Consider the following 13,929-nt stretch of genomic DNA (forward strand, 5'->3'; position numbering starts at 1 on the left):
CTGTCCGAAAAGAGGCGCTAGGGACGCGCTAGTGTCCCTAGCGCCTCTATTTACCGCACAGGAGAGCACAGGAGAGCGGGTGCTCGCCTGCTCTCCCGCAATTTTTACTGTATCGGCCCGTCAGTGAGGAGAGAGATTATAGATTGAATTGTTAAGATTCCCTGTGTGTTAGAACACTTCAAAGCCTTTGGGCTTTAGATTCATGGAGTTAAATACTGTTTGGAGTGTGACAGAACTGCGATATTCAATTGAATAGGTGTTATCTAAAGTAATGTTGGAAAGGAACAATAGCCAAGAGAGTCACTGTCAAACCAAGTGCAAGGTGAATCTTCCTAGGAGTTTGTTAAAAGTAATTTGCCTATGAAGCACAGATAAATAGCAAGCCAGGAGCTCAGCTGCCTTAATCCTGAGAACAGGAGCTGCCTCTGTTGCTGAATAAATACAAATGATTAAGGGGCCCGATGCAATAGCGCACTGTATAACCTGCAGTCGGATGCGGGTTAAATAGGCACTAATCCACCCCGAATGCAATTAGGGGATTAGCGCCTATTTAAAGCACGTCCCATGCCGAGTGAATGGGATAGCGCTCATCACATGCAAATGCATGTGAATGAGGCTATTACTCATTCACTCCAAATGCAAAAAAATAAATGTGCGTCTCAGACTGAGCGCATTGAAAAGAAGTAAAAAACTGCTTTTCTGTACTTCTTTTTAAAGTTTAAAAAAAAAAAACAAAACTCAGCCAGCCGCATTAAGAAGACCGACGCCAATATACTCAGCATCGGTTTTCCACGCTTTTTTTTGCATCAGCCCCTAAGTATGGCTATTGGGAAATTGTGACTGAGGAGAGAGATTCTGAGTGGAACTGTTAAATTCCCTGTGTGTTAAAATACTTAAAAGCATTACAGGGTAACTTTCAAACAACTCAGTGCCCATATGGCCATGCAGAGATCTACTGTAGTATTTTATATCCTGCGAGTATAAGGTATTAACAGACTATAAAATACATTTGTGTCTACTTCCTAACATAATAAGCACGTACACTTCCTTACGTGCAAATATCTGCAATGCATTGAAAGCGTGTTCTTTTCCTACCTATTGTAAAACATGGGGAAGATTTTAAAAAAGTACGCCCACACGTACTTTTGTTCGTGCGACCGGTGCAAACAAAAGTACGCTGGATTTTAATAGATACGCGCATAGCCGTGCGTTTCTTTTAAAATCCAGGGTCGGTGCACGCAAGGCTGCACAAAATCGGCAGCCTGCGCGCGCCAAACCTCGCAGCCTGCCTCCGTTCCCTCCACCCCACGCACCTTCCCATCCCTTCCCCTACCTAACCTACCCCCCAGCCCTATCTAAACCCCCCCTACCTTTGTTTGAAAAGTTACACCTGCCCGAAGCAGGCGTAACTCGCGTGTGCCGGCCCGGCTGCCGGCGCGCGATTCCCTGGCCCAAGAGCAGTTTCAGAGGCCTCGGCCACACCCCCGAAATGGAACCACACCCATGGCCCCACCCACGGATGACGCGCCACCATGACACGCCCCCCCCAACACGCCCCCCAGGAAAGCCCCGGGGCTTGCGCGCGCCGCTGAGCCTATTCAACATAGGCTAGGCGCGCGCAAGGGGAGCTTGGGGCAGGTTTTCGGGGGATACGCGTGTATCTTACGCGCGTATCCCTTTGAAAATCTGCCCCATATGCATTGTAAAATATGCATGCATCTTTTCCTACCTATTGTAAAATATATGCATTCATGTTCCTCTTCTAAGGAGGGAGAAGACTCCCGACATTTCTCTCCTGGTGTCTATTCCCCTTAGAATTCGACCAGGAACACTGTCCTAGGTTAGTTCTGTGGCTGCGGCGCACACCCTGTTGTGCTTGCCACATGGGAAAAAAAAAAACACACACACACACACACACACTCCTATACAGCAGAGGGCCACGGGAGAATGCTGCCTGCCATCACCCAAAGTGCTTGGAGTAGATGCTTTGCCGTACCTGACTGTGCATGCTGAGCTCCACTGTCACAGAAGCTCCCAATGGAGTGCATAGGAACAGTGAAACGACGGCATCCCCAGTACCACTGGGGCTCTGGGTATGGCATGATGGTGGGTGGCGTTCTATGACGTCACCCCCTCCAGTACCTGATAATGTTCCAAGAGGCTGGACAAAACGCTTGAACTGCGTTGAGAATGGCTCACTGCCGTTTTCCTCATGGAACAACAGCAGTAAAGTCCATGGCGACCAACAGTGCTCTTTGTACTCTGCGCTCACATCTTGCAGCATCCAACCATGACCACTGCTGCCCACAGTGGTGACAGCACCCGTAAGGCCCATAGTGCTTTCATGCTCACCAATGATGGATCACATCAAGGGCACCAAATGACTCTATACCCAGGGCTTTGATGGTGCTTGACCGAATCTTGATCAATTTGATGATATATAGTGCCGCCACAGGTGCCCTCAGACCTCAACAGCAGAGTGGCACCAATAGAGATCCCGGTACCCAAAGGCATTGATGGACTGGTGGTACAAGGATACCAGGGGAGCCTTCAGACAGAGGTTCTGCAGCCCCAACATGCCCCACTACTGCCAAGAGAAACCAATGATTGCCAGCACCATCAACTGTTCCCCTCGGCTCACCTATCAGTCTGAGGACGCTGATGCTGCAAGCTCAATGGCATCCCTTGCCAGCAGCTACGGCTGACGATAGCCTCGCTAGTGCTCATTAACATCAATGGTGCATGAATCCAGGCCAGGCCTCCAATGCCCCTGAGTTCGGCCAAGGAGCCTTGAGAGCACCAGATCACTGCACCTTGATGCCTCCGCGTACCAGGTTACCTTGAGTAAATGGCAACTCGGTGCTTGATCCAATTAAAACCAAAATCCCTGTCTCTTGAGGACTTCAGTAAAACTCGAGGGCCCTCAAGAGCCCTGGCGGTCGATGACATCAGGGGTGACCAGGGTGCTCAATAACGATCCCAGTACCTCGCTGGAGCTGCTCAACATTGTCGAGAGAAGCAACAAAAGGCATTGGTGGCAACCACTCCCGATGGCCTCCAGAGAGGGCCCGCACCTCGATGGCATCAAGGCTATGCACCTCGATGGCATTAGGGGTGGCCACTCATGCACCTCGACAGGTTCAAGGGCATAAGGGATTCATGGCATGGATGGGACCAAGGCATTGATGCACTAGAGGTCAGTGCCACTACTCTGCCACCTCGAGGCTCAAGGTGCTCGATGACTCCAGTACATCGAGACTCCATGTCCACAGATGCCTATGGCACAGAAGGCCCTGATAGCATTGCGGGTGGTCTCGCACCCCAATGGCATCGAGGGCACCCTGGCACCTCGACAGCATCAAGGGTGACCATGATTCTCAATGGAAGTCCTGGTCCCCAACGCGGTCCTGACATCCATGCGTCAGATCAACAGTGCACTGGTCACAGATGTACATGGGCAACTATTACTGGGCATGGCACCGAAGGTGTGGCAGCAAGTTGCTTGCCCAGGCTCCTGCTCACCCTCTCTTACAAGGAGATTGCACTGCCATCACTGGTAAACAGGAGGGGAGGCTACGTCATCCAGGGCTCCTGCCCGTGGAGACTGTTTCCTTTGAATGTGGGGAGGATGAGCTATTCTCCCCCAGAGGAACAGTGTGGTCCTCGATCTCTGCACTGTCTGAACCTCCATCGATGATGATCGATCGGTGAATTGACATAGAACTCCTGTCTAGGTAGAATTCTGGTGAGTTGCCAGGCTCAGCATCCTACACGGATCGCCCACGGACTGCATTTAGTCAGTCCTGCCAGCACCTGACAAAGATACAAAAACAGACAGAGCAAGGAAAGGTCACAGATAGTAAACTGCCAGTGCAGTATTTAATTTTCTTCTTTTTAAGGAATAGAAATAGACTCTGCCAGACTGCACAGTGACTAAGGCCCGCCATGTGGCTGGCAGGCAGAAGAAGAAAAAGGAAAAAAAAAAAAAAAAAACTACCATAAGGTAAAGGAAGAATACAGCTGCAACTCTAGAAAAAAATCACTTACAAAATCTGTGAGGAGAGAGCAAAGCTGAATACCGTGACCACAGGGCTCCGCAGAAAAAAAAAGAGACTGAGAGACTCTGCCTAGGGGGCAGTGTGATGACTACAGCTGCACATGCTCAGTAGGGCATATTTGAAAGTTCTACATTCTTTGAGATCAAAGTTCCATGCCGGGCTCCATCCGATGATGTCACCCATGTGTGAGGATTACCATCCTGCTTGTCCTTGGAGAAAACTAACATTTGTGGCAGTGGATGGCACACGTTACTCTCACCTTCCAACCCCCACAATCCCAAGTTCACACCCTCCCTACTCCACCGTTATCCATTGGCTAACCAGCTCCGATGCGAACAAAACAGAAGTGGATCGGTGTCAGGGAAAGAAGTTTTTATTGATCATTTAGCAGAATGCCCGACTCAGGACGAGTTTCGCCCATCAGCATGGGCTGCTTCAAGGCTGATGGGCAAAAGTCGTCCCGAGCCGGGCAGTCTGCTAAATGATCAATAAAAACTTCTTTCCCTGACACCGATTCACTTCTGCTCTGTTCGCATTTCTGCTTTATAGGATTGGCTTCCGTCCTGTTTTTTTGTCACCAGCTCTGATGACATTAAAACAGGAAGAGGAGAAGGGCAGCGTTTTAGCACTTCTGGCGGGTCCTGCCTCCTCCCCTGCCAGAACTCAAATCATGTGGATTAAAGTGTACCATGCATCTGGTCCTGGAACCAATGAGAGGAGGGCTATTTTAGATCTAATCCTTCCTAGAACACAGAATGATGTGCATGAGGTAAATGTAGTGGGGTTACTTGTTAATAATAGTCATAAAGCTATCAAACTTTGCTTAATAATTAGAGGGAGAGCAATAAAGAAAACTAATGCACTAGCATATAAATTCTCAAAAAGGAGACTAATAAAATGAGGAAAATAAAAAAAAAATCCTAAAGATACAGCTGCAATGGCTAGGAATTTACATCAGGCATGGACAATGTTTAAATATATCATCTTGGAATCCCAGATCAGATATATTAGTGCTTGCTGAAGAGAATATAAACATACAGAAACATAGAAATGATGGCAGACAAGGACCAAACGGTCCATCCAGTCTGCCCAGCAAGCTTATGTAGCATCTGCCGCACCATACAGGTCACCCCCATACTTAGTTTCCCAGACCATCAAAGTAAGGGTTCTTGTTGGTTGCTGTCTGAATCCAATTCCCCTTTTCCTCTTTTCCCCTGCTGTTGAAGCAGAGAGCAATGTTGGAGTTGCATCCAAAGTACCAGGCTTATTGGTTAAGCGTAGTAACCGCCACAGTAGCAAGTTATCCCCATGCACTCTTTTCTTCTTTTCCATAATCTAGCCTTTAGGGATCCACAGTGTTTATCCCACGCCCCTTTGAAATCTTTCACTGTTTTTGTCTTCACCACCTCCTCCGGAAGGGCATTCCAGGCATCCACCACCCTCTCTGTGAAGAAATACTTCCTAACGTTGATTCTGAGTCGTCCTCCCTGGAGTTTAATTATGCGACCCCTATTTCTACTGATTTCTTTCCAACGGAAAAAGTTTGTCGAATGTGCATCACTAAAACCTTTCAGGTATCTGAAGGTCTGTATCGAATCTGCCCCGTGCCTCCTCTCCTCCAGGGTATACATATTTATGTCCTTCAACCTCTCCTCATAAGTCATTTGATGGAGATCCCCCACCATTTGCGTCACCCTTTTCTGGACTGCTTCCATCCTGTCTCTGTCCCTTTTGAAATTTGGGGTGAGGACTCACCAAGTACCTGTACAAGGGGATTATCACCTCCTTTTTCTTACTGGTTATTCCTCTCTCTATGCAGCCCAGCATTCTTCTGGCTTTAGCTATCGCCTTCTCACATTGCATCGCCGACTTCAGATCGCTAGACACTAACACCCTAAGGTCCCTCTCTTACTCCATGCACAACAGACCTTCATCCCCATAACATACAGCTATTTTGGATTACTGCACCCCTGATGTAGGACTCTGCACTTTTTGGCACTGAATCCCAGCTGCCATATCTTTGACCACCGTTCAAGCTTCCTTAAATCACATCTCATTCTCTACTCCTTCCGGCATGTCCACCTCGTTGCAGATCTTTATATCACCAGCAAATAGACAAACTTTACCTTCTATCCCTTCTGCAATGTCACTCACAAAGGTACTGAACAGAACCGGTCCCAATCCCAATCTTTGTGGCACTCCACTTAACACCGCTCTCTCTTCAGAGAAGGTTCCATTTACCATTACACGCTGTCTATCCATCAACCAGTTTGTAATCCACGCCACCACCTTGGCGTTCACTCCCAAGCTTCTCAATTTATTCACAAGCCTCCTATGCGGGACCATATCAAAAGCTTTGCTGAAATCCAAGTAGATCACATTGTGCGTTCTTCCTTAATCCAATTCTTTAGTCAACCAATCAAAAAAATCAGTCAGGTTTGTCTGACAGGACCTTCCCCTGGTGAATCCATGCTGCCTCGGGTCCAGAAAAGCTCCTGACTGTAGATAGTTCACCATCCTTTCCTTCAGCAGAGTCTATTCATTTTCCCACCACCAAGGTGAGGCTAACCGGCCTGTAGATTCCAGCCTCTTCTCTGCTCCCACTCTTGTGAAGTGGGACTATTACTGTTCTTCTCCAATCACTCGGCACCACTCCTGTATCCAGGGATCTATTGAACAGGACCTGCAGCGGACCTGCCAGCACATCCGCTTGTAGAATACCTATGCTAGAAAGAATTTTTAATGGTGATGATCCAGAGAAACTGAAACAAGTAGTAGGGATGTGAATCATTTTTTGACAATTTAAAAAATCGTCCGATATTTTTTTAAATCGTCAAAAATCGTTAAGAGTGCGCGATACAATAGAAATTCCCCCGATTTATCGTGAAAAATCGTAAATCGGGGATTTGGGGGGAGGGCAGGAAAACCGGCACACAAAAACAACCCCAAAACCCACCCCGACCCTTTAAAACTACACCCTTACCTTCCCCCACCCTCCCGAACCCCCCCAAAACTTTTTACAAGTACCTGGTGGTCCAGTGGAAGCCCCAGGACCGATCTCCCGCTCTCGGGCCATCGGCGCCATTTTGATGCCACTAATAAAAATGGCGCAGATGGCCCGATAAAAAAAAAAACCCACCGACCCTTTAAAAATCGACCTCTTAGCTTCCCCCACCCTCCCGACCCCCCCAAAAACGTTTTAAAATTACCTGGTGGTCCAGTGGGGGCGCGGGGAGCGATCTCCCGCTCTCAGGCCATCGACTGCGCTAATAAAAATGGCGCCGATGGCCCTTTGCCCTTACCATGTGACAGGTTATCCGTGCCATTAGCCGGCCCCTGTCACATGGTAGGAGCACTGGATGGCCGGCCATCCAGTGCCAATGGCACAGATACCCTGTCACATGGTAAGGGCAAAGGGCCATCGGCGCTATTTTTATTAGCTCAGTCGATGGCCTGAGAGCGGGAGATCGCTCCCCGCGCCCCCACTGGACCACCAGGTCATTTTAAAACGTTTTTGGGGGGTCGGGAGGGTGGGAGAAGCTAAGGGGTCGGTTTTTAAGGGTCGGGGTGGGTTTTTTGTTTATCGGATCGAGCGCAGCCGATAAACAAAAACCCAATCGGGCCGGACGATAAAAATTTTAAGATTTGAATCGGAACCAGAACCGATCAGATTCCAGTTCCGATTCACATCTCTAACAAATAGTGGTGAATGTGGAAGATGTACTAGGGCATGTTTCCATGGCCTATTGTCTGTATGCTGGTGTATGTGTGCATGTGATAAGGATTTGGGAGTTAGCTAGAGAAAAGGAGATGGAGAGCTGGAAGATGGGAGAGAAAGAGAGAGAGATCTGGAGAACTGGAAGGTTGTGGGAAGAGTGAAGAATCAAGAAGAATGATCTGAAAAACAAAAGATGGTGAGACTGAGTTGGAGGAGGTTTTTGCATATAAATTCTTTGGAAAATTACCGCTACTCCTTCAACTCTGAAGTTCAGAATCCTAAAATGCTAAACATTTAGGACATGATAACAGATACATCTACAAAATATTTCTCAAATATACAGCCAGTAATGATAATCAGTCAGCTATTGGTGAAAAAAAAACCTGCCGGGATAACAAGTTATCACAGAGCAGATGATTTCATACCTTGTTATACATTTCATGCCATAATTCCAAGGTTATTGCTTCTACAATGTCTTTTGAGCACATTATCCCTGACATACTTGTGTGCAATGTGGCAAACCTTTAGCCAGTTACCATAAACAGTTTCCTGTTTGTAGATGAAAAATTAACTGTAATCCCTCAGATAGAAATTGCATTGAATCCCATAGAGAGCTTCACAACATTATCTCATATTTTGTTAAGTAACTCCAAGGTTATGGTTTTGGTGTGTTTGTCTTTGTAGGATATCCTTCCTATAACCCCAGTGCACTCTAATCCAAAAGATCAGCCACTTGCCATTAACAGCTTTCTTCCTGTAGAAGAAAAATTGCTTGTTTTTCCAGAAAGACAAAAGATTCCTATAGGACTTTTCTGCACTTCCATCATTACGACTTGAGATTATTAATGCTATAAATTTGTTCTCATAGGACAATGTCACTGGCATCCCTAAGTACAATATCCCTAAAAATCAGACAGCTGCAATAACAGGCTTCTTTCTATAGATAAAAATATTGTATTATTCCAAGTGTAAAACTGAGAGGTAGTTAGGTACCCCCATGATAGCATAATGGATGATATGAGGGTTAAAGGCCTAAACAGAAATGTGAGCAGTAGTCCAAGAGGGTCTTCCTCCACTAATGATGGATAAAAACCAAACTGACCCCAAACTGAATATGTCAATTCATATTTAATCCATTGCTAAAGCCTCATTCTACAAACTTCGACTGCTCAAAAATATTAAGCTGCTACTCGATCCTATTTCTTTTCGTACAGTACTTCAGTCCTTGATATTCACAGGACTGGATTAGTGTAACTCTCTTTATCTAGGTTTACCTCAATCAGCATTATGTCCACTCCAGCTAGTACAAAATGCTGCAGCCCGTCTACTCTCCAACCAAAGATTACATTATCATATTTCTCTTTGACCTATGTTGGTTACCAATTAAATGGCGAATCCAATATAAAACCCTGACTGTAATCTTATCCACAATAACAATTATTCATGGTTATCCGCAACTTTCCATCTTTATATTCCTTGCCGAAATCTCAGGTCAAAAAATCAACTCCTCCTACAGGTTCCATCCCCAAAATCCACCAGATTAGTCATGTCCCGTGAACGTGTCTTTTCTATCACAGGCCCATTCCTATGGAACAAATGCCCCCCCCCCCCCCCCCCCCCCACTCTCAGAATCCTAAACAATAAGGATTTTTAAAAAGCATTAAACACCACTTTTTTAAACAAGCCTTTCCAGAGCTATGTGAGACACAACCCTATTAATCCTCACCTATATTTTCCCATCTCTCTTTACCATTGACTTATCTTACTCTGTTTTTATTTAATGTAAAGATTACTTTTATTCATTTATGTTATTTTATTATTTTAAGTCTTTCAATTTAATTATGAATGTACTTTGTAACCCGCCCCGAACATCGGAAGGCGCAGGCAATACTTTTAGATAACTAGATAAACTGCAGAACAGCAAGTTTAGCAGTGTAAAGGAAATTTTGCATGCTTGTTTGTAGCTATTTATCATCAGAAAATACTCATCTGTACTAGACTTGGTAATTCATGAGAAAGGTCATCTCATTTTAAATTCAAGGTTGAAATTAAATACAACAAGAAACAAAAATTTAGCACTTACCCTCTCTGGAAAAGATCCACGTTATGAAATTTGTGGAGTTCCACAGAAAATTCAGCCGTCCCTTGAACTTCCGACATGATCTTCTCAGCTCATCACCTGCAGAGCAACAAGACAAATATGTTTCAAGATAGATTTTTTTTTTAATGGAAAATGTAAGAATTCACAGTGGCTTCTATTCTATGAAATTCTGAGATAGGCAAAATAAATTATGTTAAAAAATGAATCTCTGCAAAACACAGCTGATTAACCTACAATTTATTTATTTATTCAAATGCTTATATTCAACGCCCTTAAAACCAAACACATTGCTCGGTGCAGATTACAACAGTTCCAAATTAATACAATATATCAACATCATATTAGATTAAAATAAACACAATCATAAACTTGGCCATTAACCAAATGCTTCACTATACAACACCGACTTTAACTGCTTTCTAAAATCCTTGAATGACTAATGACTTGAATGTTCTTATTGTACAGGTACAATGAAAAAAAACACAAGTCAAGTGCCTTGAGATATGTTTTTGAGAGTTAGGAATTTTGCAAGAATTAGGTCAGTTTTGAACAATCTAGGCCTATTTATCATTTTTTTAGGCAGTAACTTACAACTGAACACACACAGATAAATCAGGCCTTAAATATATAGGGGTCAACTTTCAATAAGCCGCTTAGCTACATAACAACCAGATAATAAGGGCCTCATTTACTAAACATTTTTCCCATAGACAGAAAATGGGAGAAAGCAAATGTTGCTTACCTGATGTAACAGGTGTTCTCACAGGACAGCAGGATGTTAGTCCTCACAAATGGGTGACATCGAGGATGGAGCCCACCACGGAAAACTTCTGTCAAAGTTTAAACAGAACTTTGACTGGCCCCTACTGGGCATGCCCAGCAAGGCACTGACCCTGCAGCCAGCAGGGGTCTCCCTTCAGTCTGATTTTCAAAGCTACAGGCAGTGCCTAAAAAGTAAAAACAAAACAAACCTAACACCGCGGGGTGGTGTTGGGTTTCGTGAGGGTTTCGTGAGGACTAACATCCTGCTGTCCTGTGAGAACACCTGTTACATCAGGTAAGCAACATTTGCTTTCTCACAGGACAAGCAGGATGGTTGTCCTCACAAATGGGTGAGTACCGAGCTGAGGATGTCCTGACGTGCACCAAATGCACCCAACAACGTGCAACAGGCACAACAACTGGGGTGGTATTTGGTAAAGGGTATCCGCACTCTACCGGGAAGGTGGAAGGGTGTTGGTACATCACGTTGGAAAAAGGTTACGCAAGACAGATTGGCCGAAGATGGAGTCCTGTCTTCCAGCTTTGTCCAAACAATAGTGGGCTGCAAAGGTATGGCGAGAACTCCAGGTTGCAGCTTTGCAGATGTCAGGAAGCGGCACCGATCGAAGGTGTGCCACTGACGTCGCCATGGCCCTCACAGAGTGTGCTTTCACACGGTCTTGAAAAGGAATGCCAGCTTGCTGATAGCAAAAAGAAATGCAGTCCGCCAACCAGGAGGAAAGAGCCTGCTTACCCACAGGATGTCCTAACTTGTTAGGATGGAAAGAGACAAATAATTGAGTGCTCTTCCTGTGAGCAACTGTACGGTCTAGATAAAAAGCTAGAGCTCGTTTGCAGTCTAGGGTATGCAGAGTCTGTTCCCCGGAGTTGGAGTGGGGCCTGGGAAAAAAGATAGGTAGTATGATGGATTGATTAATATGAAACTCAGAAACTACCTTAGGTAAAAATTTAGGGTGAGTGCGGAGTACCGCCCGGTCCTGCAGGAGCTTAGTGTAAGGCGGATAGGTAACTAGGGCCTGCAATTCACTAACCCTGCGAGCTGAAGTGATAGCCAAAAGGAATAACACTTTCCATGTGAGATACTTTAATTCACAGGAGTGCAGAGGTTCGAAAGGAGGTTTCATTAGACGACCAAGAACCAGGTTAAGGTCCCAAGATGGGGCCGGAGGACGTAAGGGTGGCTTCAGATGGAGCAAGCCTTTAAGAAAACGTGTTACCAGGGGTTGTACTGAAATAGGGACACCCTGTACACCTTTATGGAAGGCGGCTACCGCACTGACATGCATCCTAATGGAAGAGGTCTTTAGACCGGATTCTGATAGGTGCCATAAATAGTCCAAGAACTTAGAGATTGGACAGGAAAGGGGATCAAGGGACTGAGAAGTGCACCATGATGTGTACCTTTTCCATTTATATGAATAGGATCTTCTGGTAGAGGGCTTTCGTGAAGCTATCAGGACACGAGAAACCGAATCCGAAAGGTTAAAAGGCTGAAGGACTAACCTTTCAACATCCATGCCGTCAGGGACAAGGCCTGGAGGTTGGGATGGAGGAGGCATCCGTCGTTTTGAGTGAGCAGATGCGGATCCGTTCCCAGAGGGATGTGCCTGCGGATGGAGAGATCCTGGAGTATGGGAAACCACACTTGGCGTGGCCAGTGGGGTGCTATCAGGATCATGGTTCCTCCGTCTTGGCGTAGCTTCACGAGAGTCCTTGACAGAAGAGGAAGTGGAGGGAATGCATAAAGCAGACCTGTCGTCCACTTGAGGGAGAATGCATCTCTCGGCCGAGAGTGCTGGCTCCGAATGAGAGAGCAGTAATCGTCCACTTTGTGGTTCTGAGGGGACGCAAAGAGGTCTATGCGGGGAGAACCCCACTTGTGAAACAGAGAGGTCGCTACCAGAGGATCGAGTGACCACTCGTGTGGCTTGAAGACACGGCTCAGCTGGTCTGCCAATACATTGTCTACTCCCGGCAGGTAAGTGGCCCTGAGGTACATAGAGTGGGAGAGGGCTTCCGCCCAGATCTGCGCAGCTTCCTGACACAGAAGGAAGGAGCCTGTGCCTCCCTGCTTGTTTATGTACCACATGGCCACTTGGTTGTCCGTCTGGATTAAGATTATCTGATGGAATAGATGATTTTTGAAAGTTCGGAGTGCATAGCGGATTGCGCGAAGTTCCAGGAAATTTATCTGGTGTTCGGCTTCCTCTTTGGACCATAACCCTTGGGTTTGTAATTCGTCCACATGGGCTCCCCAACCGATGTGAGAAGCGTCGGTGGTTAGGATTACTTGCGGATCCGGTGGAAGAAAAGGTAAGCCCTGAAGGAGGTTGAACTGAGTTGTCCACCAGGTTAAGGATAGGCGCAGGGCCTGTGTGACTGTGACTATGGAGGACAGAGGCTGAAAAGCTTGAATCCATTGGTGTCGTAGAGTCCATTGTGTTACTCTCATGGCTAGTCGGGTCATGGGAGTGACTTGAACCGAGGATGCCATGTGTCCTAGGAGAATGAGGAACTGGCGAGCCGTGGCAGTGTTTTGAGACTGGAGCTGGCGAGCCAGGGATATTAGGGTGTGGACCCTCTGAAGAGGAAGGTAAGCCTTTGCCTGCAAGGTGTCCAAGTCTGCTCCAATGAAGGATAAGGTTTGAGACGGGACTAAGCAAGATTTCTCGTAATTGACAAGAAACCCTAAGGAAAGGAGTGTTTGAATTGTCAATTTTAGGGAGGATTGAGCTATGTGTTGGGAGGAGGCCCTGATTAGCCAATCGTCCAGGTAGGGGTAGACGTGGACACCTTCCTTCCTTAGGAATGCTGCTACCACTACGAGACATTTGGTAAAGACTCATGGGGCAGAAGCCAGACCGAAAGGTAGGACACGGTATTGATAATGGTCGTGGCCTACAAGAAACCGCAGATATTTGCGATGGGATTGTGTGATCGCAATGTGGGTATAAGCGTCCTTGAGGTCGAGAGAGCACAGCCAATCCCCCTTTTGCAACAGAGGGAGCAAGGCGCCCAGGGTTACCATCTTGAACTTTTCTTTTTGCAGATACTTGTTGAGGGCCCGAAGGTCCAGAATTGGACGTAGCCCCCCTGATTTCTTTGGTATTAGGAAGTATCTGGAATAGAATCCCTTCCCTTGTTGACAAGGAGGGACGGGTTCTATAGCATTTGATTGTAGAAGAAGGGATACTTCTTGATGTAATTGAGTGAAATGGCTGGTTAGACTCCATGCCTGAAGGGGCGGGGAGTCTGGCGGAAGTGTTATG

The 13,929-nt window shown here is 46.2% G+C and overlaps 1 protein-coding gene across 1 annotated transcript in view; it reads right to left on the reverse strand.

Moving 5' to 3' along the window:
* FAM135B (family with sequence similarity 135 member B) overlaps positions 1-13,929 on the reverse strand; it is a 397,453-nt gene that overhangs the window by 317,717 nt on the left and 65,807 nt on the right. Inside the window, exon 3 of the mRNA XM_029592069.1 lies at positions 9,860-9,955. Within this exon, the coding sequence (XP_029447929.1) occupies positions 9,860-9,936 (77 nt within the window). The 5' untranslated portion in view covers positions 9,937-9,955. The remainder of the gene's footprint in view (positions 1-9,859; positions 9,956-13,929) is intronic.

This window comes from Rhinatrema bivittatum, chromosome 2 (assembly GCF_901001135.1).
Source record: "Rhinatrema bivittatum chromosome 2, aRhiBiv1.1, whole genome shotgun sequence".
Classification (NCBI taxonomy): domain Eukaryota; kingdom Metazoa; phylum Chordata; class Amphibia; order Gymnophiona; family Rhinatrematidae; genus Rhinatrema; species Rhinatrema bivittatum.